The sequence below is a fragment of the Lagenorhynchus albirostris genome, chromosome 21, assembly GCF_949774975.1.
Source record: "Lagenorhynchus albirostris chromosome 21, mLagAlb1.1, whole genome shotgun sequence".
Classification (NCBI taxonomy): Eukaryota; Metazoa; Chordata; class Mammalia; order Artiodactyla; family Delphinidae; genus Lagenorhynchus; species Lagenorhynchus albirostris.
The window spans coordinates 12,100,640-12,126,999 of NC_083115.1; the positions used below are offsets into that span (position 1 = coordinate 12,100,640).

General features: G+C 38.9%; 1 protein-coding gene across 1 annotated transcript; it reads right to left on the bottom strand.

The window, feature by feature from the left end:
- Positions 1-1,146: 1,146 nt before the first annotated feature.
- DCTN6 (dynactin subunit 6) lies at positions 1,147-24,966 on the bottom strand. Its single transcript, XM_060136557.1, has 7 exons — positions 24,866-24,966; positions 17,615-17,679; positions 7,837-7,942; positions 5,815-5,903; positions 4,523-4,570; positions 3,039-3,181; positions 1,147-1,440 (listed from the first exon to the last, which is right to left on the bottom strand). The coding sequence occupies exons 1-7, from the start codon at positions 24,886-24,888 to the stop codon at positions 1,342-1,344; spliced, it is 573 nt and encodes a 190-aa protein (XP_059992540.1). The 5' UTR covers positions 24,889-24,966; the 3' UTR covers positions 1,147-1,341.
- Between the last annotated feature and the right edge of the window lie 1,394 nt (positions 24,967-26,360).

A 26,360-nucleotide genomic window follows, 5' to 3' on the forward strand; every position in this document is an offset into this window, starting at 1 on the left:
TTATCTAGAAATTTTCATGATCAACAAAATCCTAAGTTGATCACCAGGGGTTGAAAAATGAATAAAGAGCAGTTATCAAAAACAGGACATTTATGTGATGTTCTCATTTTTCAAACCACTATATGTAGTAGTGCAGTTTTCTAACTTGAGCCATGAATATTCTTACCAAAATCAAGTCGTTCACAACTGGAACAAAGGCTAATTTGTACCAGTTTCAGAAATTCAAAAATAGTTTTTTACTATCCACAATTAAAAATTAATCTTGTAATAATTTACAATGGAAAAGAATCTGAAAAAGAATACATATATATGTATGACTAAACCACTTTGCTGTATACCTGAAACTAACATAACATTGTAAATCAACTATACTTCAATGAAAAAAAAAGTTTCAAGAGAAAATATTTTAGCATTTAATGTCTTAGTATTAATCAACATCTACTGATTCAAAAGTTAAAAAGTATGTCCCATTGAATGTATGCACTTGAATTATTAAAAAAACTTGGAATTACAATAAAATCCTCAATATTTTGCCCATTATGTAATTAGGTAAATAGAATTATGACAAGGTCGATAATTAGTGATTAGTAATATACCAAAATAATTTCATACATTTATAAATATATCAAAATCTCTTCTAGTTTCATTGTTCTCAGAAACCTAAGAATACCACTCAATGGTCATTTTACTTGTCATTTTCATCAGACACCATTCTTTTTGATTTTGTATTCTACTGAATACATCTTTCCCTGATTAGTTTTGTTTTACTGAAAAAAAAAACAAATCTTTTTCTTGGAAACAAAATGAAGTCTAAATTAATTCAATAGCTGCTGGAATTTCACTGAAATTTTAAACAGCTACAAATCCACATTAGCTTTAATATATAGCTAGTACACAATAAAAATTAAAAGAGCTATTTTGGGAGAGTTGATGCAAGTAGAAAAATTGATTAAAGTATATTCACTGAAAGTCCTGTCATCAACATTTTTATTTAGTTTAGTAAATGTTAGAATATAAATACATAACAATATGTTCTTTCTTATCATGGGTAGTCTTTTATATAACTAAAATTCATGGCCAACATTTTACATAACAAAACAACACAAAATAAGAAATCTGTAAATTATCAGAAATGGGACAAGGACATCAGAAAATAATACATTTTATATAAATTATAGAGGACAGTTACAATGAAAACCCATTTCTTTCCTCTCTAACTCAATTTTACAAGATAAAGTCAACACATATTATTTTGTGGACTGCTAAGAGTGCATAAACACTGTGGCTCTTTCAAAAGACAGTGGTCAAAGACAAATGTTATCTTGATGTCATATATTGTTCTTAGTTCTTAACTGGAGTTGAGCTTCCTTTCATAGTCTTCTTTAGGTGATGGTAGTTTGGCAAGATTTTCATCAGGAAATCCAGCTGTAGTGTCTGGGGCTAAAAAGATAAGAGAATTAAGAACTGACCAGCAGAAAGCAAAGAGTATCAGGTAGAGATGATTATCACCATGTCATGGGATTACAGGTGATTTTCAGACTTTTTTTTTTTGGCCCTGCTGTGCAGCATGCAGGATCTTAGTTCCCTGACCAGGGATCCAGGGATTGAACCTGTGCCCCTGCAGTGGATCCCATTCACTGACTTATTTCTGCTTCTGTTTTTTCAATTTACAATGAACATACATTAAGTTTGGTAATAAGAAAAAGCCAAAAAATTTTACATATAAAAATATATGTTAATCAGTTTTCAACCTTGCTTTCGTAGATTTCACCTTGGTCTCTAAGAATTGAAAAAGTTCCAATTATAGTGGACAACACAAGTAAAATACCCCGAGTACACTGCTTTCTACATGACCTTCAGAGCACACAGCTGTGATACTCACCTGATCTTCACTCTTCATATACCAGCTTTGCTCAAACTTCCCTCACTGTAAATCTCACTGGGAGTACTTGTGAAAATTACGGACTTTTAGGCCCTTGTCCTAAGAACTTTGTTTCCAAAAGTCTGGGTGAATCCTCTGTAATAAGGACCTCTACATGATCCTTACGATCAGCAAGATAATGGAAAACAGAGCTGCATACACACCATTATGTATTAAACCTCAGATATTTCTGCTCACTTAATTCTAATCTCCCTTAACCCAACTCCAGCTTCATTTCTCCCTCTTCAATTGTTTTGCTGTTATGCAGAAAGATAGTGAAAAAATACTGGAGTTGTTCTTATTTCCTTTTTGGTCTATAGAGGTAATACCTGCTTATAATAATAGTAATAATAATAAAAGCCAAACATTACAGCATTACAATAACCCAGAAAGAACTGGAATTTTAATTTCTGATAAAATATGGCTAAGAAGCAAAAGTGCTAAATGTCTTGAAAAATACTTTCTTTGGGGAAAGGGAAGGAGGGTGGGTAATATACTGAGTGTGCCAAACAGTGCGGCTCCAAACTTCAATCAGAATATCTTCTGTCCAAAGGAAGTCCCAAATGCCCTGTCTTACTTATCTCCTACTCTAATGTGAAACTCCCAATACATACTTCCCATTATTCTTGGTTATTAGGAGGGGACAATTTCTCCTAAGACAGGAAAATATCTAAATATACCTGCATACTCACAAGCTGTGCTTATTTTCAAGGCATCTATGTTAGTAAACTAATAGATGAACCCAAGTTGGCTATTCAGTATAAATTTGGTAGGTTCATTCCTTACCCTCGAAGGTTGGTATTTTTAGGAGCAAATCTATATAGTTTGTAAGGCTTGGTGATGCACCTCCAGTGAAAATACATAAGACTAGGAATAATATCCCTGGATTTTCTTTTCCCATAATCAATGTGTCATTGTCATCTTTGGACATATTTCTGATATTAAGGACTCAATAATTACAAAGAAATTATAGTTTTAGGAACGTTTCTCTCATGTTTTATTTTAATTATTTGCTTTTTAAACTGCTGACTTGCTGCCCCATTAAAACAATTATGTAGTATTTTGGGAAAATTAGCAGCCCTGGAAAAGACTCTTTTTAAAAGAGAGGTTCTGGTACCTGTGGTCGCTCAGTCTGCACCCGACGAAGGCAGTCTGCACCATAAATCACTGTGTTCTCAGGGATGACTTCAAACGTGTTCAGGTTGCAGCAGGCCCCGATGATGCAACCACTTGTCAATATTACGTTTCTGCCTACATACGCTGCAGGAAAGACACAGAGAGAACTACCATGTAAGACATTCAATGACTAGAACACTATTTTTTTTCCTAAGATGATGCAAGTCTAAAAATACAAACTGCCCTTAAAAAAATATTAAGAAATCACTTTAGTCCAGAGTTTGTACAGCGCAGAGGCAGGCACCAGACTAGTATCAAGAGCATTCAAAACAGAGCTCTGCTGCTATCTGTGCAATCTTGGGCAAGTCACTGTAAATTCTCTGAGCAAATTCATCTATAAAATAGAGACCATCCCACTTCATAGTTTGCTGTAAGGAATAAATGAGATAGTAAATGTAAAGTGTCAAGCATAGGTTTGACACATAGTAAGTATACAATAAATAGAAAATGACAGTGGGAATCATCATCATCATAATTGGTAATCCAAATTAAATAAAAACCATTATGCAGATTAACAAAAAGCCTAATTTTTTTTTTTTAAAGAAAACATTTTCTTTCATGCCAGTCAAGACCAAGAAAGGAAAGGCACTATTCTAAAAAAGTCTTATCACTCCGGTTCTTTCTGGACAAGCTCTTGGAGCTGCTTCCCAGCAGTGATGGTGACTTACACGCCCCCCACATTGCCCCACCTATGATAAAGTAGCTTACGTTTGTTTCTGATGGGCTAGGGGAAAGCAGTCCTGAAATTCAAGAAAGCAAACTGCTAGAGAAACTAATTTTTTTTTAAAGGAAGGAAGGAAGTTTTTTTTGGTTTTAAAAAATCATTTATTTATTTATTTATTTTTGACTGCAGTCGGTTTTCGTTGCTGCGCGTGGGCTTTCTCTAGTTGTGGCGAGCAGGGGCTACTCTTTGCTGTGGTGCATGGCCTTCTCATTGCAGTGGCTTCTCTTGTTGTGGAGCATGGGCTCTAGGCACGCATGCTTTAGTAGTTGTGGCATGTGGGCTCAGTAGTTGTGGCGCATGGGCTTAGGTGCTCAGCAGCATGTGGGATCTTCCCGGACCAGGGCTCGAACCTGTGTCCCCTGCACTGGTAGGCAATTCTTAACCATTGAGCCACCAGGGAAGTCAGACACTAGTTTTTAGGAGAAATCTTTTTCAAATCTTTCACCTGAAGTTTATGGTTTAACGCAATCCTGATTTAAATGTACATAGCTAGAATTTTAAATTAATGTATGAAACACATTACTAGATTAGGTTCCTTAAAGGCAAAGAATTCATCTCATAGCTGTGTTAGCCCACTTCCGACCACACCTTCCTTCCAAGCACACCGCTTTGCCGTGGTCTGTACTTAGGTTGTTTTCTGGAACACCACAAAGAGAAAGGAGGTAATCAGTTTTCACAATAAAGTTCCAAACATAACTTACCTTTTGATTCAATAACATTATTATCTCCTATTTTCATGGCTTGGGAATCTGTAAGCCAGAGTTAAGTAGACATTGTGAATATGTTCATCTTTCTTCCCTACTAATTCACTCTGTCCTTATCCTGCACTGGGGCAGAGACAGAGGCATGGGAGGGGCCACGCAGGCTGGCCTGGCCAGAACTCCTTGCCCAGGGCAGTCTGCAAGTAAAGTTTTAATCTTTATATAGAAATATCTCAAGTATAAATAAATGTCTTCTATATTTTTAAAGAAATGAGCACCTTATACCCCGATTTTATGAGTAACATATTTTCACAATTGTTTTAAGGAAATGAAAACTAACACCCAATCACTTAAGGGTAGCACTGTTAATGGCTTGATATATCTTTATGTAAATATGTATAATTCCCTTTATGTAACTGGAAATCAAACTGTACAAAATCAAACCGTATAAACGTCTGTAGCTCGCTTTATTCGGTTCACTTCCATTTGCAAGCCTTATCCCATACCATCAAAAATCTTTAAAAACATAATTGTAAATGACTGCTTAATGGTTCTAGTGGTCCATTTTATGCTTGCAGTTTAATTTATTTAAATATTTTGCTATTGTTAAACCTTTAGATTTTCTCCTTCAAGTAGTTTCTATTATAAAATAAGGTTTCGCTGACATCTTGAAAAGATTTTACTATCTTTTTAGAGTATGAAATCAGCAAAGACACTGGTGACACTTGGGGGGAAAAATGCAAAGAATGAAATATTTTCATCTCCATCCACCATTTCCTTGTATCAGACAACATACTGTCAACCTGAAACTATATAGGAATCAAATGGACAGAGTGTGGTTCTTAAACCAGGACTGAAGCCAAGATTACTCTATTTCATGTCTACTGCCACTCAGTCACTGTACCTACCAACAAGATGTAGCAACAGGAGCAAGATGGCTCCTAAAGGTGAGTGTGAGTTTGTGTGTGCATGCATGCACACCTGAAAACAGCATACTTCTTTTACTCGGGTTATTCAATGGAACAGAGGGGATTATACTGTAAATAAGTCCTTTCAAAGAGCTGGATGGCCTAGTCCTAAAAACATAGTTTATATATGTTTATATATACACATAATATAAATTACATAATATATAACATATATTATATGCAATTATATTATGTGTTAAAAAATAATTATATATATATAAAATGTAAGTATTTGATAAATAAATTACAACAATTTCTACAGAGGAGATTTAGGTGCCAAAAGACAGCTGGAAACGATTTATCTTAAATTATGGCAAAGGATACAGCAGCCAACCTCAAACACATTATTGGTGCCAATGACCATAGGTTTGGGCTCTGGATCTTCAGCATCAGGAGTGATATTTTCAGGGTGACTATAAAAAGGAGAGACAAGTTATCAACAAGTTAACAGTGCAGTAAGCAATTCTGTTTTGGAATTTGGGTTCATTCTCTCAATTTACCTCCATCAAGCTTAATATATGTAATGATGTAAGTAATTTCTTAATCCAAGTGAATTATTTATCCTCTATGCTGCAGAAGACTTTATTCTGAGTTGAAAAAGAACTACTGAAATGTAAAGAAGTCATAGGTATGTATAGAAGGTCAACCTTTCTTTGTTTATTTTTTAAACTCAAAGCCCAGTGTGCCTTTCCCAGGACAAGGTAGAAAAGATGCTGGCTAGGACTTTCGGCTTGTTGAAATGGAATCAAAATCATGCCTAACTTGAAAAATTCCCTTTCTTAATAATCATTCAAGATTGTGAAATGTAAACAGATATTCACATAAAATAATCATTTTATGCTGTTAGGTGGATAGCTGAAACATTTAGAACATAAGATGTTTGTGGTCTAAGAGGAAAAAGCCATTTAAAAACAGTGCTTTATCTCTGACAGCTGAGTTACTGCAGAATATAACTTGTTAATTGACTTACACTAAAAGTGCCAAAATATATTTTAAAAAGAAACTGCTTAATATAGTAAGAAACTCCCAAATTCTAAGTAAGCATTAAGAGAAATCAATCTCTTTATCACAGTTAAGTATTTTCCCAAGGTCTTTATTAAAAATTCCATACACTGTTGCTATAAATTAGGTATAAGCTTGAATTTCCTGCCAAAATTTTACCTAGAAAGCTTTACAAATGCTTATAAAAATTTCACAGGTATTATAGTCTAGTTCACTAAGATCATGTACATGTTCTAATATTTTATAAAGTTTAAAAATTGCCTCTAGAACCCCCAATTTTTCAAATATAATTCTGAGTGTTATCCCTCAAAGCATATGAAAATATATATCAGATTTAAGTTCACATGTCTGGGTATGAGAAATAACATTGCAGCCAGAACCAAGACATCCAACTAAAAGACTATCTGAGGCAGTGAGCACAGCACTGGGCCACTGGGGGTGTCCTCAGGAAATGTTCGCTTCAGGAACAGAAGAGGCTGTCATACGTAAGGGGAAGATTATCAGACCGAGACTCGGAGATTCTAGTCATCCACCTACGAGCTATCTCACCTTGGACAAGTCTCTTTACCCCTCTGGTCTTTGCTCTCCTCATTTACTAATTACTTGTGTTGAAAAAGATGCTTAAGATGAATGGATAAAGAAGACGTGGCACATATATACAATGGAATATTACTCAGCCATAAAAAGAAACAAAATTGAGTTATTTGTAGTGAGGTGGATGGACATAGTCTGCCATACAGAGTGAAGTAAGTCAGAAAGAGAAAAACAAATACCGTGTGCTAACACATATATAAGGAATCTAAAAAAACAAAACAAAAAAGGTTCTGAAGAACCTAGGGGCAAGACAAGAATAAAGACGCAGACGTAGAGAATGGACTTGAGGACACGGGGAGGGGGAAGGGGAAGCTGGGATGAAGTGAGAGAGTGGCATGGACATATATACACTACCAAATGTAAAATAGCTAGCTAGTGGGAAACAGCCGTATAGCACAGGGAGATCAGGTCGGTGCTTTGCAACGACCTAGAGGGGTGAAGATAGGGAGGGTGGGAGGGAGGGAAACGCAAGAGGGAGGAGATATGGGGATATATGTATATGTATAGCTGATTCACTTTGTTATAAAGCAGAAACTAACACACCATTGTAAAGCAATTATACTCCGATAAAGATGCTAAAAATTAATTAATTAATTATTTTAAAAAAGAAAAAGATGCTTAGTGTTTCCCTAGTTCTCAAATAGTGGGCTTTGCAGATGTCAGCTGTAAAAGGTCCCTAGAGATGGGGCTGAAATGAAGGAAACACTCTCTGTGGCGCCTGATTCGAGCACCTGTAAGAGTCTCACTCACGCATTTATGATGAGCGCCTGTTCTTCTATTAGGTTACCCTCGCCGATCACTATGGGCCCGGCTTCCGCGATGATGCGTGCTTTAGGGTGGATCACTGTCCTGGGTCCTGTTAAAAGTATGGTGAAAAGAAGTTACTGTTGAAGGCTGCGCTTCCAAGGAGGCTGTTGGGAGGAACGTTTCCTAAAGTAGGTGCCAGGCACCACACTAGGCACGTTACAAATGTTATCACTGCCGTTCGTGCCGGCAGTGATCTCAAGCCGAGGTGAGTGGAGACAGCACACGTTTTGGAGCCGGACAGCCCTGGCTCACCCTCTGTTCTGAAGCCTCTGTTATCTCAGCGGTGAAATGGGGGCGGTGATAATAACAGTCTTGCAGGGCTGTTTTAAGAATTAGATGAAATAATGTTTGTAGACATAGTATTCTGACACGTAGCCAGCAATAAAAATTAATTCCTGGGCTTCCCTGGTGGCGCAGTGGTTAAGAGTCCGCCTGCCGATGCAGGGGACACGGGTTCGTGCCCTGGTCCGGGAAGATCCCACATGCCGCGGAGCGGCTGGGCCCGTGAGCCATGGCCGCTGAGCCTGCGTGTCCGGAGGCTGTGCTCCGCAACGGGAGAGGCCACAACAGTGAGAGGCCCACGTACCACAAAACAAAACAAAACAAAACAAAACAAAACAAAACAAAACAAAAAAAACCCCAAAAAAAACAAAAACAAAAACAAATTAATTCCTTTCCTTCCTTTCCCTCATAAAGGTAAGGCTCTCTTTGCTTATGGTGGTGCTTTCTTATGCTAGTGCATTACAGAATTAGTCCTTTTAATTAGCTAATTAATTAATTTATTTTAATTAATTAATTTTTGGCTGTGTTGGGTCTTCGTTGCTGTGCGCGGGCTTTCTCTAGTTGCAGCGAGTGGGGACTACTCCTTGTTGCGGTGCGCGGGCTTCTCATTGCGGTGGCTTCTCTTGTGCAGCACGGGCTCCAGGCGCACGGGCTTCAGTAGTTGTGGCACACGGGCTTCAGTAGTTGTGGCACGCGGGCTCAGTAGTTGTGGCTTGCGGGCTCTAAAGCACAGGCACAGTAGTTGTGGCGCACGGGCTTAGTTGCTCCGCAGCATGTGGGATCTTCCTGGACCAGGGCTCGAACCTGTGTCCCCTTCATTGGCAGGCGGATTCTTAACCACTGCGCCACCACGGAAGCCAAAAATTAGTCCTTTTATTAAGGGATTAAGAGGAAATATGGGCGAGATGAGAGTTAGAAAATATGGGGACTAACTTTGTTAGTCTTTGTTACTAACTTTGTTAACTTTGTTAACTAGCTTTGTTACTCTGTCACCATCCCTACTGGTCTAGGATGTGATTTTAACCAGGTGAAAGGGGTAACAGCAGGCAGAGGAAGGAGCCAAGCACGGTTACTGGAGTCCTACGACTCTGATAAAAGGAGACCTGAGGCAGTGACTCCAACCTCAAGTCGAGGGGCAGGAAGGGCTCTCATCAAGCCCATTGGCGGGTCAGGGTGAAGGAGGCACTGCACTGCCTAAATCCCGGTAACATCCCCTCCCTATAGGCCTAGCATTTGGGTGATAATGAAACCACTAGTGAGAAAACAGAATCTCTCTCTCCAACACCCGCCCACCCACCCATACCAAGGCCATTTTTATCTGTAAACAAGCAGACAGGAAGTAACTGACTCTGAAAGTAAGAGAGGGTGGGCAGAAGTGCTGACAGAAAGTAGGAGGGGAGTCAGATAGATGGCACTGTCCATGAAATTCAGTATTCTATTGTTTTAATAAAGTATATTAATAACTTGTTAATTTATTCAGTAATCATTATCTGCTTGTGACAGGCAGGGCTGTATGTTACAGGGAAACAAAAAGGAATGTGTGCTATATTTGCCCTTTTGAGCTTGTTTATCTTAAAAATTGGGAATACTTAACATGCTTGCTCAAAAATGTATTAAAATAAAGAGGCATTCCAGGTGCCCAGAAACTGGAAGGAATCTCGGTGCAGCTTATTTTTTTCCCTAACAATGAAGAGCTCAGGATTGAGCTCTTCAAAGGATGAGCTCTTCAAGTCAAAGGATGCACAGAGAGTGGCTTTGTTATTTCTGTCACCTCTGACTCCCCAAATTCTCAGTTACTAAAGTACAATTTCCCTGGCGAATTCTCCTGTTCAGGATAGGAGATTTCAGAATAGAAGACGGAATCACTGAGATCCCCGGGAAGCTTCTCAAGGCGACTGTGACTGTGACCACGTGTGCTTTTTTCCTTTGCTAAACACACACACACACACACACACACACACACACACACTTATAAAAGGAATACATGCTCATTAGAAAAACCTCAATCAAAGCCAAAAGTGAAAGATCCTCTCTCTTCTTGCTAATCCCATTCCCTAGAGATAACTATTCTTAAAAATTTGGAGTATATTATTCCAGACTTAAGTACTACTATATACTTAAAATCTGTAAATATCACTGTATATAAAATATATTTCATTAGAAAGTTAAAAAATAAAGGAGAAAAAATACGAATTACAAGAACATACTTTTTCAAAAAAACAAGGAATAGTACTTATTCTGCAATTTGCTTTTTCACCTAATAAGTCATGGTGATTTTTCCATATAAGTATCTAGCTGGCTATTCTTTTTAATGCCTGATTATTATTTCACATCATATGAATATACCATAATTTATTTAACCAATCCCTTAATAAGGGGCATTTAGAAGTTAACACTTTTGGGGAGAGGTGCTAAAACATTTCTGAAACAAACACTGGATTCCTTTGAAATGAGAAATTTCTTACAGGTCTTCCAGCCATGTGAACCAATTTAAATCTGTAGTTTGCACAATACCAGATTTACATTTTACGTCAAAATATTCCATGATAAAGGGACACGATCTTTCTATTTTAGGTTCTTTATAATTAAAGCCCCAGCTAGCACCCCGCCCCTTGTCTAGAAAGTCCAGGCTCTGGCCTTTATCACTTAAAGGCTATGTGCTTAATCTCTCAAATGCCTCAGTTTTCTCATCTATAAAAAGATGAGTATGATAACCTACCTCACTGGGCTGAAGTGTGGATTATATAAAATAATGTTTGAAAAGGAGATCATAGTTCTTCAAAATGGGAAGTTCATCATAACCTGACACTAAGAGCTAAGAACTTTATCACAGTAAACAAAATAACTCCTTCTGGTCTGAGAAACAGAAGAAAAGGGAGTGCTTTACTTCCCTGATACTCAGGTACTGGGGTAAAACCTCTTTTTAACCAGGGAGGAAAATTCTTCACCATACTGTAAGATAGTGAAAAAGATTAATAATTAATAAAATGAATAATTTTCCATTGCTAGCATTAAAAATCTGACAGGAGGAAGAGATCGTCATGGCTGTGACAGAAAGCAGATCCTTTGCCACAGCTGGATAAGTAGCCAGAGGCACTAGATATTCTGCTGGTACTCAGGCTGCAGCTTTTGACAACAAGCAGCCTTGCAAGAAGCTACCTGAGAAAGGGCTAATAAGACAAAAGTACCACTGGGACCTGTGCTCCTTTAAAAGTTCCTCTAAAGTCCAGCTTTGAAAACAATTGGTATTTTCATCTTTCCCTTTCAAAAATAATATAATACATGTTAATTATACAAAAGAAACCCAAAGAGATGAGCACAAATTTTTAAAAATTAAATAATCCCAAATCCCATGTCTTCTTACACAATATTTAAAAATAATGCTGGGGCTATTTTAGCCAGGTGTTTATTATTGTTATTGTTTTTATCATTATTAATAAGTTTGTTAGTAAGTAACTGGAAAACTGGTTATAAATCTGATGGCCTTGCCCTGGGATATATATAAAGCATTATATGAGACCTGTGAGCAGCTGCTGTGAGACCTGTGTTTAGGACAACACCTCCACCTGGTGGCCGCACTGCCAAACTACAAGTCTTGGAGTTCAGGGCTGAAATGACTTGAAACGTGAAACCTATCTACTTCAAGTTGTGATGTTAACAACAAGGTCATGGGTGACAATAAACTGAATAGCTTCCCTTAACCTCTTGTAGGTCTTTTTTGGGCAGAGACTAGAGAGGTTAGTATGTGTATATGAACCGCAGGACATGTGACTGCTAAGACTTAAACTTGGTGAACTCCTTAAAGGAACCTTCTGACTTAGGTGAGTGAGGCTTTGTCTCTGCGCAGCGCTGGAGGTCGTCACCAGACAGCCCGGCAACCTGAGCACTAGTCCAAGACACTGGAATGTGAGCACAGTCTGCTCCATACTTTTCTGCACGCAAGAAGCATTTTTACCTAGAATGGGTCTGAATTCAAACCAAGCTGAAGGGTCTTGAGGTTAAAATGCTTTAACAATAAAAATCTGTCACCATGGAAAGTTTTTTTTTAAAAGGCTGCTGTGAACTTTCTTGGCGCTCTTTCTGGTGGGGCAGTTTGTATATTTTCTTACCAAATGTGCTGAAACCCTATTTGGCTTATCTCCTTGTTTGGATAAGTGTGTCTAGAGTCGGAGCTGCCTCACTGGCTGATGAATTATTTTTCTAAATGGTTGGCCGGGCTTGACGCAACCCAGCCAGAAAGACATTCCTTGCATCAAATTTCCATTCCCCTCATTTAGTAAAGGGCATTTTTCTTGTCTATCTTTGCCACAGAAAGCAATCTTTGTGGACATTTTCATATGTCAATAAATAGCTCCAAAAGCCACAAGGTCTCTTTTGAAAATGAAAACAATTCCTTTGACCTGTAAGCTGAAGTATCTTTAAGAACTGCTTTATATTCAATGAATTTCTCAAGTCAAAGCCACTGTTCTGCTTTAGTGAAAAAGATTTCCATATAATGTATATATGAAACTTACATAATGTTATAAACCAATGTTACCTCAATTAAAAAAAGATTTCCACAATAAAAGGGAAGCTTATATTAAAAACTCTAATGGAAAGAACGACAGAATAAGTGGGACAAAGTGCTTCCATCACAAAGCTTTGCCACTATACCCAGTTCTGCCTTCACATTACGATGTCCCACCAAGCCCTGTCCTAACCCCAGGAGTCTGCCTTCACCCTGTAACAGGACTACAGGACTGTGCTCAGAGCTACCTTTCTGAAATGTTTTTCAGCTTTCAAAAAAAATTTTCAGGAAATAATGCATGGCCCATGAATCAAGGCAAACTAATTAAAAACAGGCTTCATACTATGAAACCTTATTTACCCAAATTATAATTAACGAGAGTGCTGTTAGTTTTCCCAAGGTCTGTTTCCTAGCTGCCTCTAATGAAAGGGTCAGGTTCCTGCAGAGCCACAGCCATAGGGTTTCTGGTTAAGGACAATACTTCAAAGCTTCGGACTAGTTACTTTGATAAACCAAATACCTGATTTTCTAGGAAAACAGAAGATCAGGTTTAAAGTTCTACTAACTGAAATATAGCAAAGGAAAAAATTACTTTCCTCCTCAAATATTTCAGAATGGAATAATTTGATAAGAGTAAAACTAATAAGGGAATGATAAGTTATGTAAAACATCCTGAAAAATCTATTAATTAAACTACACTTAAATTCATTGCCACTTAAGCCAGAAAACAGAGCTTATTAAGTGCTCAAATCTCATACTGTAACAGAAGACTTACATTAGTTGTTTTGATAAATTAAACAAAAACAGCCGTAAGTTGAAAAATAGTCCATTGACAGAGGAATGGATAAAGATGTGGTATATATATATACAATGGAATATTACTCAGCCATAAGAAAGAATGAGATAATGCCATTTGCAGCAACATGGAAGGACCTAGAGATTATCATACTAAGTGAAGTAATTCAGACAAAAACAAATATCATATATTGCTTATATGTGGAATCTAAAAAAATGGTACAAATGAACTTACTTACAAAACAGAAATAGAATCACAGATGTAGAAAACAAACAGTTACCAGGGGGAAAAGGGAGGGGGAGGGATAAACTGGGAGATCAGAACTGACATATACATACCACTATATATAAAATAGACAACTAATAAGGACCTACTGTATAGCACAGGGAGCTCTACTCAGTACTCTGTAATGACCTCTATGGGAAAAGAATCTAAAAAAGAGTGGGTAGATGTATATGTATAACTGATTCACTTTGCTATACAGCAGAAACTAACACAACACTGTAAATCAACTATGCTCCAATAAAAATTATTAAAAATAAATAAGAAAATAAAAGTTTCCCTAAGAAGAAAATTCCACCCCCCCAAAAAAAACCACAACACTAAAAATAAAAAAACACAACATGGTAGGGAGAGTGAGGTTTAATCAGATAACTTATCTCTACTCTCAGCTTTGATTTAACTTTATATCTCCCAGGAGCTTTTTTAATCTGATGTATTACATCAGAAAAATGAATTAATAGTATCAAAAGATAAGAGATAATTTTATACCAAATATAACATGATAGAAATGACTAAATACCAATACTGGAAAATTTCGATATTTATATATAAAATTAGAGATAAGAAACAGCCACAATGAAAATGAGATAAGAATTGTGTAACATAGAACACTGGGTAACTATATCACTTCTGAATTTTTTCCTTTTCTTTTAAAATATTTATTTATTTATATTTTTGGGCTGCATCAGGTCTTAGCTGCAGCACATGGGCTTCTCTCTAGTTTGGGCACGGGCTCAAGAGTTGCGGCGCGTGGGTCTAATTGCCGCGAGGCCTGTGGGATCCTAGTTCCCCAACCAGGGATCGAACCCGTGTCCCCAGCTCTGGAAGGCAAACTCCCAACCACTGGACTGCCAGGGAAGCCCCTTTCCTTAATTTCAAAAATTGAGATGTTTCTGTAACGTGAGCAAATTTTCTTGTTCTAAAAAACTGGGTCAAAAATAAACCCAACAAATATTAACTTAGATCCATTCTATGATAAACTTCAAATCCCTAGTTTTAAAAAAATTACCATTTCTTATGCTACAATCCGTCACTGAAAATCTGTGTTGAACAATCATTTTATATTTTAACCATCAAAGTTGTGCATGATCAGATGGTAATGAGCTTACATGGAAAGTAGATTTAAATACTGTATTTCTTTACATAATTTCAACATTTACAGAAGGCAGGAGGATAAAAGGGATAAACAAAGGGGAGAAGCACAAAGGAACAAAAGACAGAGGGGGAACAGAAAAGCGAGCGCTGATTCCTGAAACCCCCAGGCCCCAGTCCTATGTAGTGGTCCAGCTCTCCTTTTCACAGGATAAAGCCTTTACTGCTATTCTAGGGATGCTTTGCAAGGACAGGACCTGTTATTTCAAATCTGAAACACACACACAAACACACACAAACATATATGTATACCTGTGCGTACATTTATGCCTGTAGAGACATTTATACCATCTATATATCTACTATACAGTAGATACTGAACACTTATTGTTTAAAGTGAGGAAGAAGTAGAAATGAGAGGGAAAGTAAGTACTATAATCTTATTTTCCTTCTAATTACAGAACACCTTGTGGGCTACTATTAGATGTTATTCCTCGAATCATGAAGAAAACCATAAAAATACTAGAATAAAAATGCAGAGGAGGGACTTCCCTGGCGGTCCAGTGGTTAAGACTCTGTGCTCCCAATGCAGGGGCCTCGGGTTCAGTCCCTGGCTGGGGAACTAAGAGCCCACATGAGGCCAAAAAAAAAAAGGCAAAATGCAGAGGAACATTTTGATAAACATGTGACCATCATAATTTCTCCTCACAAAAAGTTTGCAAGTGGTTTAAGAGTTAACAAAGAGTTAATACAGCACTGGAAAGAAAGAGCCATCACCTAAACTTTGAAATTCTGTCAATTTAAAATATTATAATTAAATAAATCCAACCTGGCAAATTCCTAATGATGTTCCCTAATACTGGCATGATCTTTTTAGTAATTTAATGCTGTATTTCCTTTATTTATTTATTTGGTTATGCTGGGTCTTAGTTGCGGCAGGCGGGCTCCTTAGTTGTGGTTCACGGGCTCCTTAGTTGCGGCTTGCCGGCTCCTTAGTTGTGGCATGCGAACTCTTAGTTGTGGCATGCATGTGGGGTCTAATTCCCTGACCAGGGATCGAACCCAGGCCTCCTGCATTGGGAGTGCAGAGTCTTAACCATTGGGCCACCAGGGAAGTCCCCAATACAGCCACAATCTTAACTGGTTTTATAAGACATGATGCCTGAAGTGGCTGGAGGCTTAGACTTACTGAAATTAAAAAAAATTTTTTTTTCTTTTACAGATACTGTTAGTATAAGGGAACAAGGCATATCTTCTCTCTGCAAGTGTACTTAATTCCCTGAAAGCTCTACTCCAGCAACACACAGTGGCTAGTAAAGATGGGCTCACGTTAATAAAGCTACCAGGGCACCATGTCCAGTGAAAACACATGTAAAAGAACTAGAATGTGCTAAAATGTGCATTTGGGGGAATTCAATCATGTTCATATAAGCAAGTTGCCTCATGTTAAATTGTTCATTTGATTTAAATGTTGGACTTCACCTCTAACAAGGCTACAATGATTTTACACTGTGATTAGCCAACGTTTATTGAGTGCTTACTATCTGTTAGGTATTGGGCAATGACTTTCACAAATATTTATTTATTTGTTTGTTTGTTTGTTTGCGGTACGTGAGGCCTCTCACTGTCGCGGCCTCTCCCGTTGCGGAGCACAGGCTCCGGACGCACAGGCTCAGCGGCCATGGCTCACGGGCCCAGCCGCTCTGCGACATGTGGGATCTTCCCGGACCGGGGCACGAACCCACGTCCCCTGCATTGACAGGCGGACTCTCAACCACTGCGCCACCAGGGAAGCCCCACAAATATTCTTTTATTTTTAATTCTTCAAAAACCTATAAGGTAAAAAAAAAAAAAAAAAAAAAAAAACCTCTGAGGGAGGCACTCCTATTTTGCCTGTGACGAAAGCTGCTAACTACCACTGAACATCCATTCTTTCCTTTTGCCTTGTAACAGAACCCAATAAGGGGGCAGCAACGTGTCCAGCTCAGACTACATCTCCCAGCCTTCTCTGTAGCTAAGTGTGTCCATGAGACCGAGACCAAGGCAAAAGACCATGTGGAACTTTCAGGAAGACTATTTAAGGGGAGCTGATGCACTGGGAGGTACACCCTTTGTCTCCGCTCCTCCCCTTTCTTATCCGAGATCACTCTTCATGCTCTAGCCGTCACATCCTGGCCTGCAAGGCTGGAGTTCCCAGACAATCAACTGACAGGCCCTGAATTGCCTACCCCTGGGCTTTTTACATAAGGGAGTAAACCTTTGAGCGTGTAAGCCACCACTACAAGCAGTTGAACCCAATTCTGATACACACAATTACACAGATGGGGAAAATGAGACAGGTTAAGTGACATACCAGAGGTAACTCAGCAGGTTAAGAGCGAGGATGCTACCCCAAGTCTGTCAGACTCTGTGGTTTATACTCTTAATAGAATGTAAGCTCTGTGAAGGCAGTACCTTTGTCTGCTGTGTTCACTGCTGGGTCCCTAGTGCTAGCACAGTGCCTGGCACGTAGTAGGTACACAATAGCTGTCTCTCAAATAAATGACTTTATTATATTGCCTTGTTAGTTTATCAGACATGAGTTTAAATATAGACTCCATCACACTAAATTCTTTTAGAAATATTAAACACTTAGAGAAATACACTGTTTCTCAATAAAATTAGGGCATCAGTCAAACATAGAAAATAATACCTAATGAATTGTAAAGCACTGAAAAAAATCACAATTCTTGAGAAACAACACTAATAGGCTATTTTCTTACCTATAGTTACATCACCCTTGATTTCACTCTCTACACACACAACTGCTCCAGGTGCAATCTTCACACTGCAGGAAAAAAAGGTAACATTCATCATGTGTAAAGTTTAAAAATACTGTTATAGAAGCTATCTTGACACTGCAATGAGAAAAAGGTTAAAACAAATTGAGGGAAAAATGAAAAATAAACTGTAAGATTTAATATATTATAAACTTCTCAGGTGGCACACCATCCTGAGCTAAAATTATTTATCATGCGTTCTTAAAATGCTTGAGAGGAAAAGAGGCTTTGGACTCTTTTAACACCAACATTGTTTCTAAATAGCAAAAAGCTCAAAACAATCTAGATATTCATTAGTAGGGAACTGTTAATAAATTATGGTATACTATGAACTAATATACAGCATAATAAAGAATGAATAATCCTGTATGTAAAGAGTTGGAATGATCTCCAAGCTACATTGTTAAGTCAACAAAATCAAAGCCAGAGATGGACAGTAACATGCCAGTATTTTGGTTAAGAAGAGGAAAAAGAGGGCTTCCCTGGTGGCGCAGAGGTTGAGAGTCTGCCTGCCAATGCAGGGGACGCGGGTTCGTGCCCTGGTCCAGGAAGATCCCACATGCCGCAGAGCGGCTGGGCCCGTGAGCCATGGCCGCTGAGCCTGTGCGTCCGGAGCCTGTCCTCCGCGACGGGAGAGGCCACAACAGTGAGAGGCCCGCGTACCGCAAAAAAAAAAAAAAAAAAGAAGAGGAAAAAGAATGTTCATTCAAAATATTTAACAATGCAGCAATGTAATATTAATGTAGAAATTTAAAATTTACAAATATTCCTATTTATTCTCTATGTATATGATAAAACTGCTGATCAAGTGATATAAATTGTAGTGCAAATTATTCAAAAAATTAATAATTTATTAATGTTTTTGATATTCTGCCGTGATCTTTTGTTGGACACAGCTGAATCTAGCTAAATGCTACCCTAGCTGAGCCATGAGCTGACATGAAGAACTGTACCAAATGACTTCCCCATTAAACTGATAATCGTTAAGTAACTTGTAGTCATTAATAATTTTTCTTAGTAGTAATGATATTATTCATGGTGTTAAATCTGCTCTCAGTTTCTATGAAATAACAATACCATTTTAGATATTTCTATTTTATATCTGTGTGGATTTTTCAAAATTTTGATTTCTAGCTGTTCATTGCAAGTTTATAGGAATACAATAATTTTGTACATTGACCTTGTATCTTGCAACCTTGCTAAACCCACTTAGTTCAAGTAGTTTTATAGATTCTCTGGGATTTTCCATGTAAACCAGTTTCATGTAAACAATTTTGTTATCTGTGGATAGGGACAGTTTTATTTCTTCTTTTCCAATTTGTATTCATATTATTTCTTTTTCTTCCCTTATTGTCCTGGCTAAGACTTCCAGTATGATATTAAGTAGAAGAGTGTTGAAACCAGACATCCTTGCCATGTTCTAGCTCTATAAGATAAACAAAACCTATCAAAGTTTCTTCTAAGACATGAACTTTGCATTTCAAGTAAATTACTAAAACCTGGTATACAACAGTTGAAGTTTTCTTGACTTGCATGTTACAGCCTTGATTTATAAATTTTTCAAAAAATTGTTTTCTCATTTCAGTATATATCATATTTATATTTAAATATTTGTATCACCACCAGCAAGGACTAGAAATCTAGAGTGCAATGATTCACTCATATCAATATCATTAAGTTCTATAAATATTCATGTATGAAAAAACTTGCTTATTTATTGATTTATTTTTAATTAATTATTTATCTATCTTTGGCTGCATTGGGTCTTCGCCGCTGAGCGCGGGCTTTCTCTAGTTGCTGTGAGCGGGGGCTACTCTTCACTGTGGTGTGCAGGCTTCTCATAGCAGTGGATTCTCTTGTTGCGGGGCATGGGCTCTCTCTAGGCATGCGGGCTTCAGTAGTTGTGGCACTTGGGCTCAGTAGTTGTGGCTTGCGGGCTCTAGAGCACAGGCTCAGTAGTTGTGGCACATGGGCTTAGTTGCTCTGTGGCATGTGGGATCTTCCCGGACCAGGGCTCGAACCCGTGTCCCCTGCATTGGCAGGCGGGTTCTTAACCACTGTGCCACCAGGGAAGTCCCTACTTGCTTATTTTTAACATACAGTAGATACTATAAACAAATTTAATGGTACTTTCTGTTTGTGTTTCATGTCTTTTTTGGATACTTCTTTGATTTTAAAAAATATTATTGCAAAGTTTTATTTTTTCAAATGTTTTACTCTGAAACAGATTCATATGTTTTTAAAATTTGTCCTCCTTGATGACTGAAAATTTTCATTATATGTAACATGAACTTAAACAAGACAACCTTACCATTCTAATAAAATACTTAAGTGTTCAGCACATTCAGCTTTTCTGAAATGACTTTTGAGCATCATTTACAACTGGTGCAATGTGTACAGTAGTACTAGTGTGTAACTGCTTAATATTTGTATTTTCTTGAATATTTCCAAACTATCTCTGGAAGAACAGGTAAGAAACAATCAATACTCACTGCCTTCAGAGAGAGGAGCTAGATAGCAGGGACACAAAGGTAGATGGAAGATTTTTTTCATTATATATCATTTTTTAAATTGTTTGCATTTTGAATCACACAAATGCATTACCTATCCAATCAATCAATCAATAGCTGATCAAATTTTCTTAAGGCCAGGTACTACAGAAGTCCTGGATATGTTTCCATAATCAGGGTGAAACTTTATCCACTTTCCTGGAAAAGTCCCCCTCAAATCATAATCCCTAAAAGTGTCTCCCCCTTTATCTAAAAATACTTTCATGTAACTTGTAAGTATCATTTAATGAATTTTAGACTCCTTAGTTTCCCTTTAAGACCAGTTTTTCTGTTCTTCAAATCATTTCTCCCACTGCTTCAGCAACAATCCTCTTTAACCAAGGAAAAAATGATTATTTTTCATTAGCATTACTTCTCATTACTTTCAGTCTCCAAATAAATAAACTGCTATCACAAATATAACCTGATTACACCATATTCACAATGGCATGGGTTAGAATATTTCTAGACCACTGTTCATAACTGTTCTGTGTCATATTACACCCAGGATGCTTGATATCGTACTAGCAGAAACATGACACAAGTCAATGGAGGGAAGAAATGAAAGGCTGTGTTATGAGATAAATGTGAATACGTGGAATATTCAATACGGTTATATTCTGGTCCATTTCTTATCTCATATTAGTTTGTTCAGGGTGATGAGGTGTTTTGTTTTTCCTTTAATGACGCTATCCAATGATGATGCAGCTGTAATTTAACTGAGACACTAGGACATTTCTGGTGGCAGTATCAGGACACGTCTTTGAAATTACTGTACCAATATGCATCAGGAATCATAAAAATATTCATAATGTGTGATCTAGGAAATCTATTTCTGGAGTTCTATCATCAAGAATTCAATAGGAGGAAAATATATGCACAAATTGGTCATTATAATATTATTCAGAACAGTGAAACATTGTTAATAACACTGATAGCCATAAAAAGGGAGAGGTAATGAAATAAAATATTGCCACCAGCTTACTGGAACACTATGTACTCCTTAACAATAAAAACAAGGTAATATTAGCTTTTTACAGAAAAAGTTAGCCCACCCCTGGTCTACATGGACAACTTATCTCTCCTTTCAAAATACCACTAAAACAACAGTAAAGGAATAAAAGAAGTACTATTCCCAAAGAGCAAGGGAGAGGAGGTAACAGCAGATGAAAGATGTCAAGACTTTCAGAAGCCTGTAAGCAGCAGGAAGAGAGTCACTGAGAGGCTTAGCTTGGGGGCACCAGGCACTAGGGAAGGGGAGAAAAGTGAGGCAACCAAGCAGTCAGATGTCTGCCCCCGTCCTCATCCTCAGGAGCACAGCCGGGTGATGACTGGCCCCTCCATGAGGCGCTGCACTTAAGATATCAAGCCAAAGCCAGGTGACAATGACGGGCAGAGCAACAGTGAGACCACCAGCACCCCTTCCCCATGTCCCTTCCTGGCCTCATACAGAATTTCAGGCAGCAAGGAGATAAGACGATTCTTTTCTACAGAAACTACCAGACATCCTGAGTTCTTCAATGAAAAGCTCAGCTTCCTGCCTGACTTGCTCTACCCTGAAACACATCAGAGGACAAGCCTAATGCATATACCTGGAGCTCCCAGCTGTGCTGTTCTCATGCTTAACAATGGACAGAATGGACAGAAGGCCATTATCAGATACATTCAGGAAGCCTCCAACTAGGAAGGAAAAAACCCAAAACAAACAGGAAAAAAAATAGTTTGAGGAAACACAGTTAATTCAGATAGTAGAAGAAAACATGAAAAACACACAACACTTATAATTGAGAGAAATGAGACACTACTGCATAAATCAAGACAGAAGCCTATGAAAAAGGAACAGAGTCTAAGAAAGAGGTCCTAGAAATAAAAAACATGACTAATATTCAAAATTCACTAGAAGGATGGAGGTTAAAAAAAGAGCTCTCCCGGAAAGTAGAACAAAATGTAAAAAAAAAAAAAAGAGAAAAGGCAAGACGGTTAGAGGACCAATACATGAAGTATAAAAGTAATCCCAATAAAAGTAATATTGAAAGGAGAAAAGAGAGATATTGGTGGAGAATAAACTATGAAAGAATAACACAAGAAAATTCCCCAGGACAAAGGCTATCAATCTCCACTCCAGAAGGACTCAGTGAATGCAAAACACCCATGGGCAAGTACCATTATCATAAAAATTTTGAACACTATAGAGAAGATCCTCAAAAGTTTCCAGGGGTGGGGGGTGGGACAGTCACACACGGAGGAGAAGAAATAATCGGAATGGCATCAGATTTCTTAAAAGCAATACTGGATACTACAACACCAGCAAACAAAGCCTACAGAAATCTGAGTGAAAACTACTTTTAACCTAGAGCTGTTTATCCAGCCAAACTAGCAAACAACTACGGAAGGAAAATAAAGACATTTTTAGACTTGCAAGGACTAAAAAAAAATATCTCCTATGTACTCTTTATTATGAAGCTAATGAAGGATGTACTTAGCTAAATAAAAGTAAACCAGCAGACAAGACAGATTCTAGAAACAGAGGCTCCAGCGTGCAAGGACAGAGGGAAACATCAGGATAACAGCTGTGCATCAGTCTTAGAGAGCAAAGTTGACAGAGGACTTCAAAGGGAAGATTTCTAGGAAAAAAGAAAAAACCAGAAAGATTATGTGATGAGCATTTGTAAAAAATTTGTAAAAAATTTTAAATTTTTTAAAATTAAAAAAATTTTAAATATTTTTTAAAATTTTAAATATTTTAAAATATTTTTATTATATAGGAACAGCACAGCTGGGAGCTCCAGGTATATGCATAATATTTTTAAATATTTTTAAATATCACCACTTCCTTACTGATGTGAAAAACTAAAAAAAGACGTGCAAGAATTTTTCTTCTATAAATTTCTGTGAACAAACCTTCCTACCACAAAGTATTTTTAAAGCTCTAAGTAAAAAGAATATCAAACCAAAAACTAATAATCCCTGGGTCTATCTTCAAGAAATGTTGTTGAGATTAGACACAGCTATGTCTGCTCCCATCATTTTAACAGGCACTGACTTTCTACAAGGAACAAGTTAATAAAATTTTAAAATGATCCATCTGGGTTACTATGTGTCACTTGTCTGCTGAAACCACAGAAAATATAAAACCTTTCTACTGAATAGAAGAAAGAAAAAACTTCAGTAACATGAAGTAGAAAACAGAAAATGGTCCAAACCTCTCATTTTCTAGATGAGGAAACTGAAACCCAGAGACTTTAAATGTCTTGAAGCAAAGTTCATTTCCGGGACATCATTATCCTAACACCAGTCATCTCTTTTCTGTTAGCTGAAAGTTTCCTGGAAACATCCTGTCATTTTGGATATTCTTTCTGTGACAGCTGAATGATGCTGCCCTTGAATGTATCAACATTTGTAAATGTTTTTTCAAGTTGGTTTGTGTGTTCAAAAAAGCAATTTTATTAAGCCCTGGACAAATAAATTAACCTCTATAAAACATCTCATTTTAGACATGATTTCCCATCCCAGTTTTCCATTCCCTCACCCTCCCTCTCGCTATGATTTTTTAATGAAAAAAGTATTATCTAACGTTTAACTTATCCTGGGTAAGCGAGAACAGGTGAAACTCAAAAATGCCCTGTCTTCAGTTTTATGCAGAAGGAAGAGGCTCCAGGCAGTGTGTGTTACAATCAGCACACTTTGTGAGGCAGGAATAATTAAACTCACCGCTAGATCAATTAAAACGTGGTCCGAATATCTCCACGTAGACCTCACTGTACCTGGGAGTGATGGGGCGGACGGGGAAACAGGCAGCTGGCAGAAGGCTTAGCCAAAGACCTACCTATTAAAACAACAATCAACACCACCTTCATCTCCACTGCACACTACTATACACTGCATAATATTCCTTTCCTCTTTATCTTATGAAAAAGATTACAATTACCTGCCTAAAGAGAAGAAAAAACTAAATGTTAATTTATGGCACCCAAAACAAGGTTTGTCAGTTTTCTTTTTCAGAGAGAGTCACCAGAGAGTGCTCAACACTGCTGCTGTGGGAAACAGTTTAACTTAAGCGTGTCCCCATCCCAGCCGCTCCTTTCCACCCAGAGTGCCCAGCCAGTAAGACCACTGGAGAAGCAACCCCAGGGCCTGTCCCCACGCGTCTACAAAGCAGCTAGTTCTGGTCCAGGCGCGGCCCCCCTGGAGCCCGTCTACACAACCACAGCGCCCACGACAGGCACGAAGGGATTGGGGAGCGGCCGGCACTCCCACGTGTGTCGAGGACACAGGGCAGCTACAGGAGCCCCGAAGGCAGCGGAAAGAAAGGGGACAGTTCCTCCGTGTCCGGGTCGGGGGACAACACCCTCCTCCCCTCGCAGCCCCGCCCGAGACCGCTTCCGCGCAGGCGCGTGGCGGAGGAGAGCCGGAGAGGTCGCGGAGGGACCGAGAACCCGGCCCCATTCCGTATACCTTCCCGGGCCGCTCTACCGCTACTCCGTCGTCCCCTCCCTCCGCGGACGCCCAGGTCTGGGCCTTAGGAACCGTCTAAGCCGGGCGCCCGGGATCTAAGACACCATCTAAGTCCCCACCACAGGCGACCAGGAACAGGTTCCACCCCTGCGGAGAGGACAGAACAGGCTTTTCTCAGGCAGCGACCCACCTTTTTTGAGTCTTTTCCGCCATGGTTTGGGCCTGACCTCCAGTTGGATCTACACAACCGCCTGGGCAAAGCGACGATCTCTACGAACGATTGCAGAGCCTGGCAGGATCGGGAAGGGGCGGAGCCTGGGGCTGCTCGCGGGGGCGGGGCGAGGGCGGGGCCGGCTCTGGTGTAAGGTTCCACTTCGCTGGGGTAAGCGGGTTTGTGCCAGGGGGCGGTGCATGGCCACCATCTGGTTTTAGCGCAATCCGGGGATCGATGGACTCGGATTTAAAACAGCCGTTTAGTTTGATCCAACGCACGTCATTGTGACCTCATTATACCCACTGTTCATTCTCAGTCTCCTTTCCTTAAGCATCTTACTGCTAAACTCTGGGCCCTTTTCCCTTTCAGTGTGAGCTCGTTATTCCCGTAAATTAAGTACCCTCTACCTGCTGTCGGTGTCAGGTTAATATCTCTAATTCTGTCCTCCTTGCTGGGCTGATTATTCGATTGCCTACTTCACCTGTCCACTTGGGTGCCTCAAAGTCTTATGAAACCTAAAATGTCCAGAACAGAGCTTTTGATTTACGCCCTTGCCCTCTCTCCAGAGGATCCAAGTTGGTCATTTGATCTCTGTCTAGTAAAGGAGTCCGCCATTCACACAGCTGCTCAAGTAAGAAACTCAACAGTCATCCTTGGCAGTCCTCACCTCTCCATACATAATTCACCGGCAAGTTCTGCAGCTCCTACATCTCATTCTTACACTTTGCATCATTTACTCTGCCACCTCTCTAATCTAACCTCCCCCTGTAGCCTGCCCCTTCCACCCGTGACCTCTGAAATCACACCCCCATCCAAGCCACTCTCCTGTAGCTAAAATCATCCTTTAAAAACCAAATTCAGTTATTTTACTTCCCATTCCTTTTAAAATCCAGCCCCTGCCCAGTTCTCTCTTCTTTAATTTCATGTTCTCTTCCTCTTTCTCTAATCACACTTTCATTCTCCAGGAAGCCAGGCTGAATCTCAGACCCAAAGAGCTTCCACCTGCCCTCGCCACCCCCCCCCCCCGCCCCCGCTTCTGACTCTAGTCTCAGATAGATGTCATATACTGGGCGTATCAGCCAGGGTTCCACCACAGAAGCAGAACCACTAGGAGATAATATATTAAGAGATTTATTGCAGGGAATTGGTCAGCGTGATTGTGGGGCTGGCTAGGCAGGTGAGAAATCTTCAGGGCAGCCTGGAACTCCGACACATGGAGTGAAGCCCTGTCTACAGGTGGACTTTCTTCAGGAAGCTCCAGCTCTGCCCCAAGGCCTTTTAACTGATTGAATCAAGCCCACCCAGATTATCTAGGATAATCTCTATTCCTTAAAATCAGCTGGTTATGGCATTTAATCACATCAACAAAATACTTTCACTACATCACCTAGACTGGCGTTTGATTGAATAACTGAGAACTGTAGCCCAGCTCAGTTGATACAAGAAACTGACCTTCATTCTCAGAGAAGCC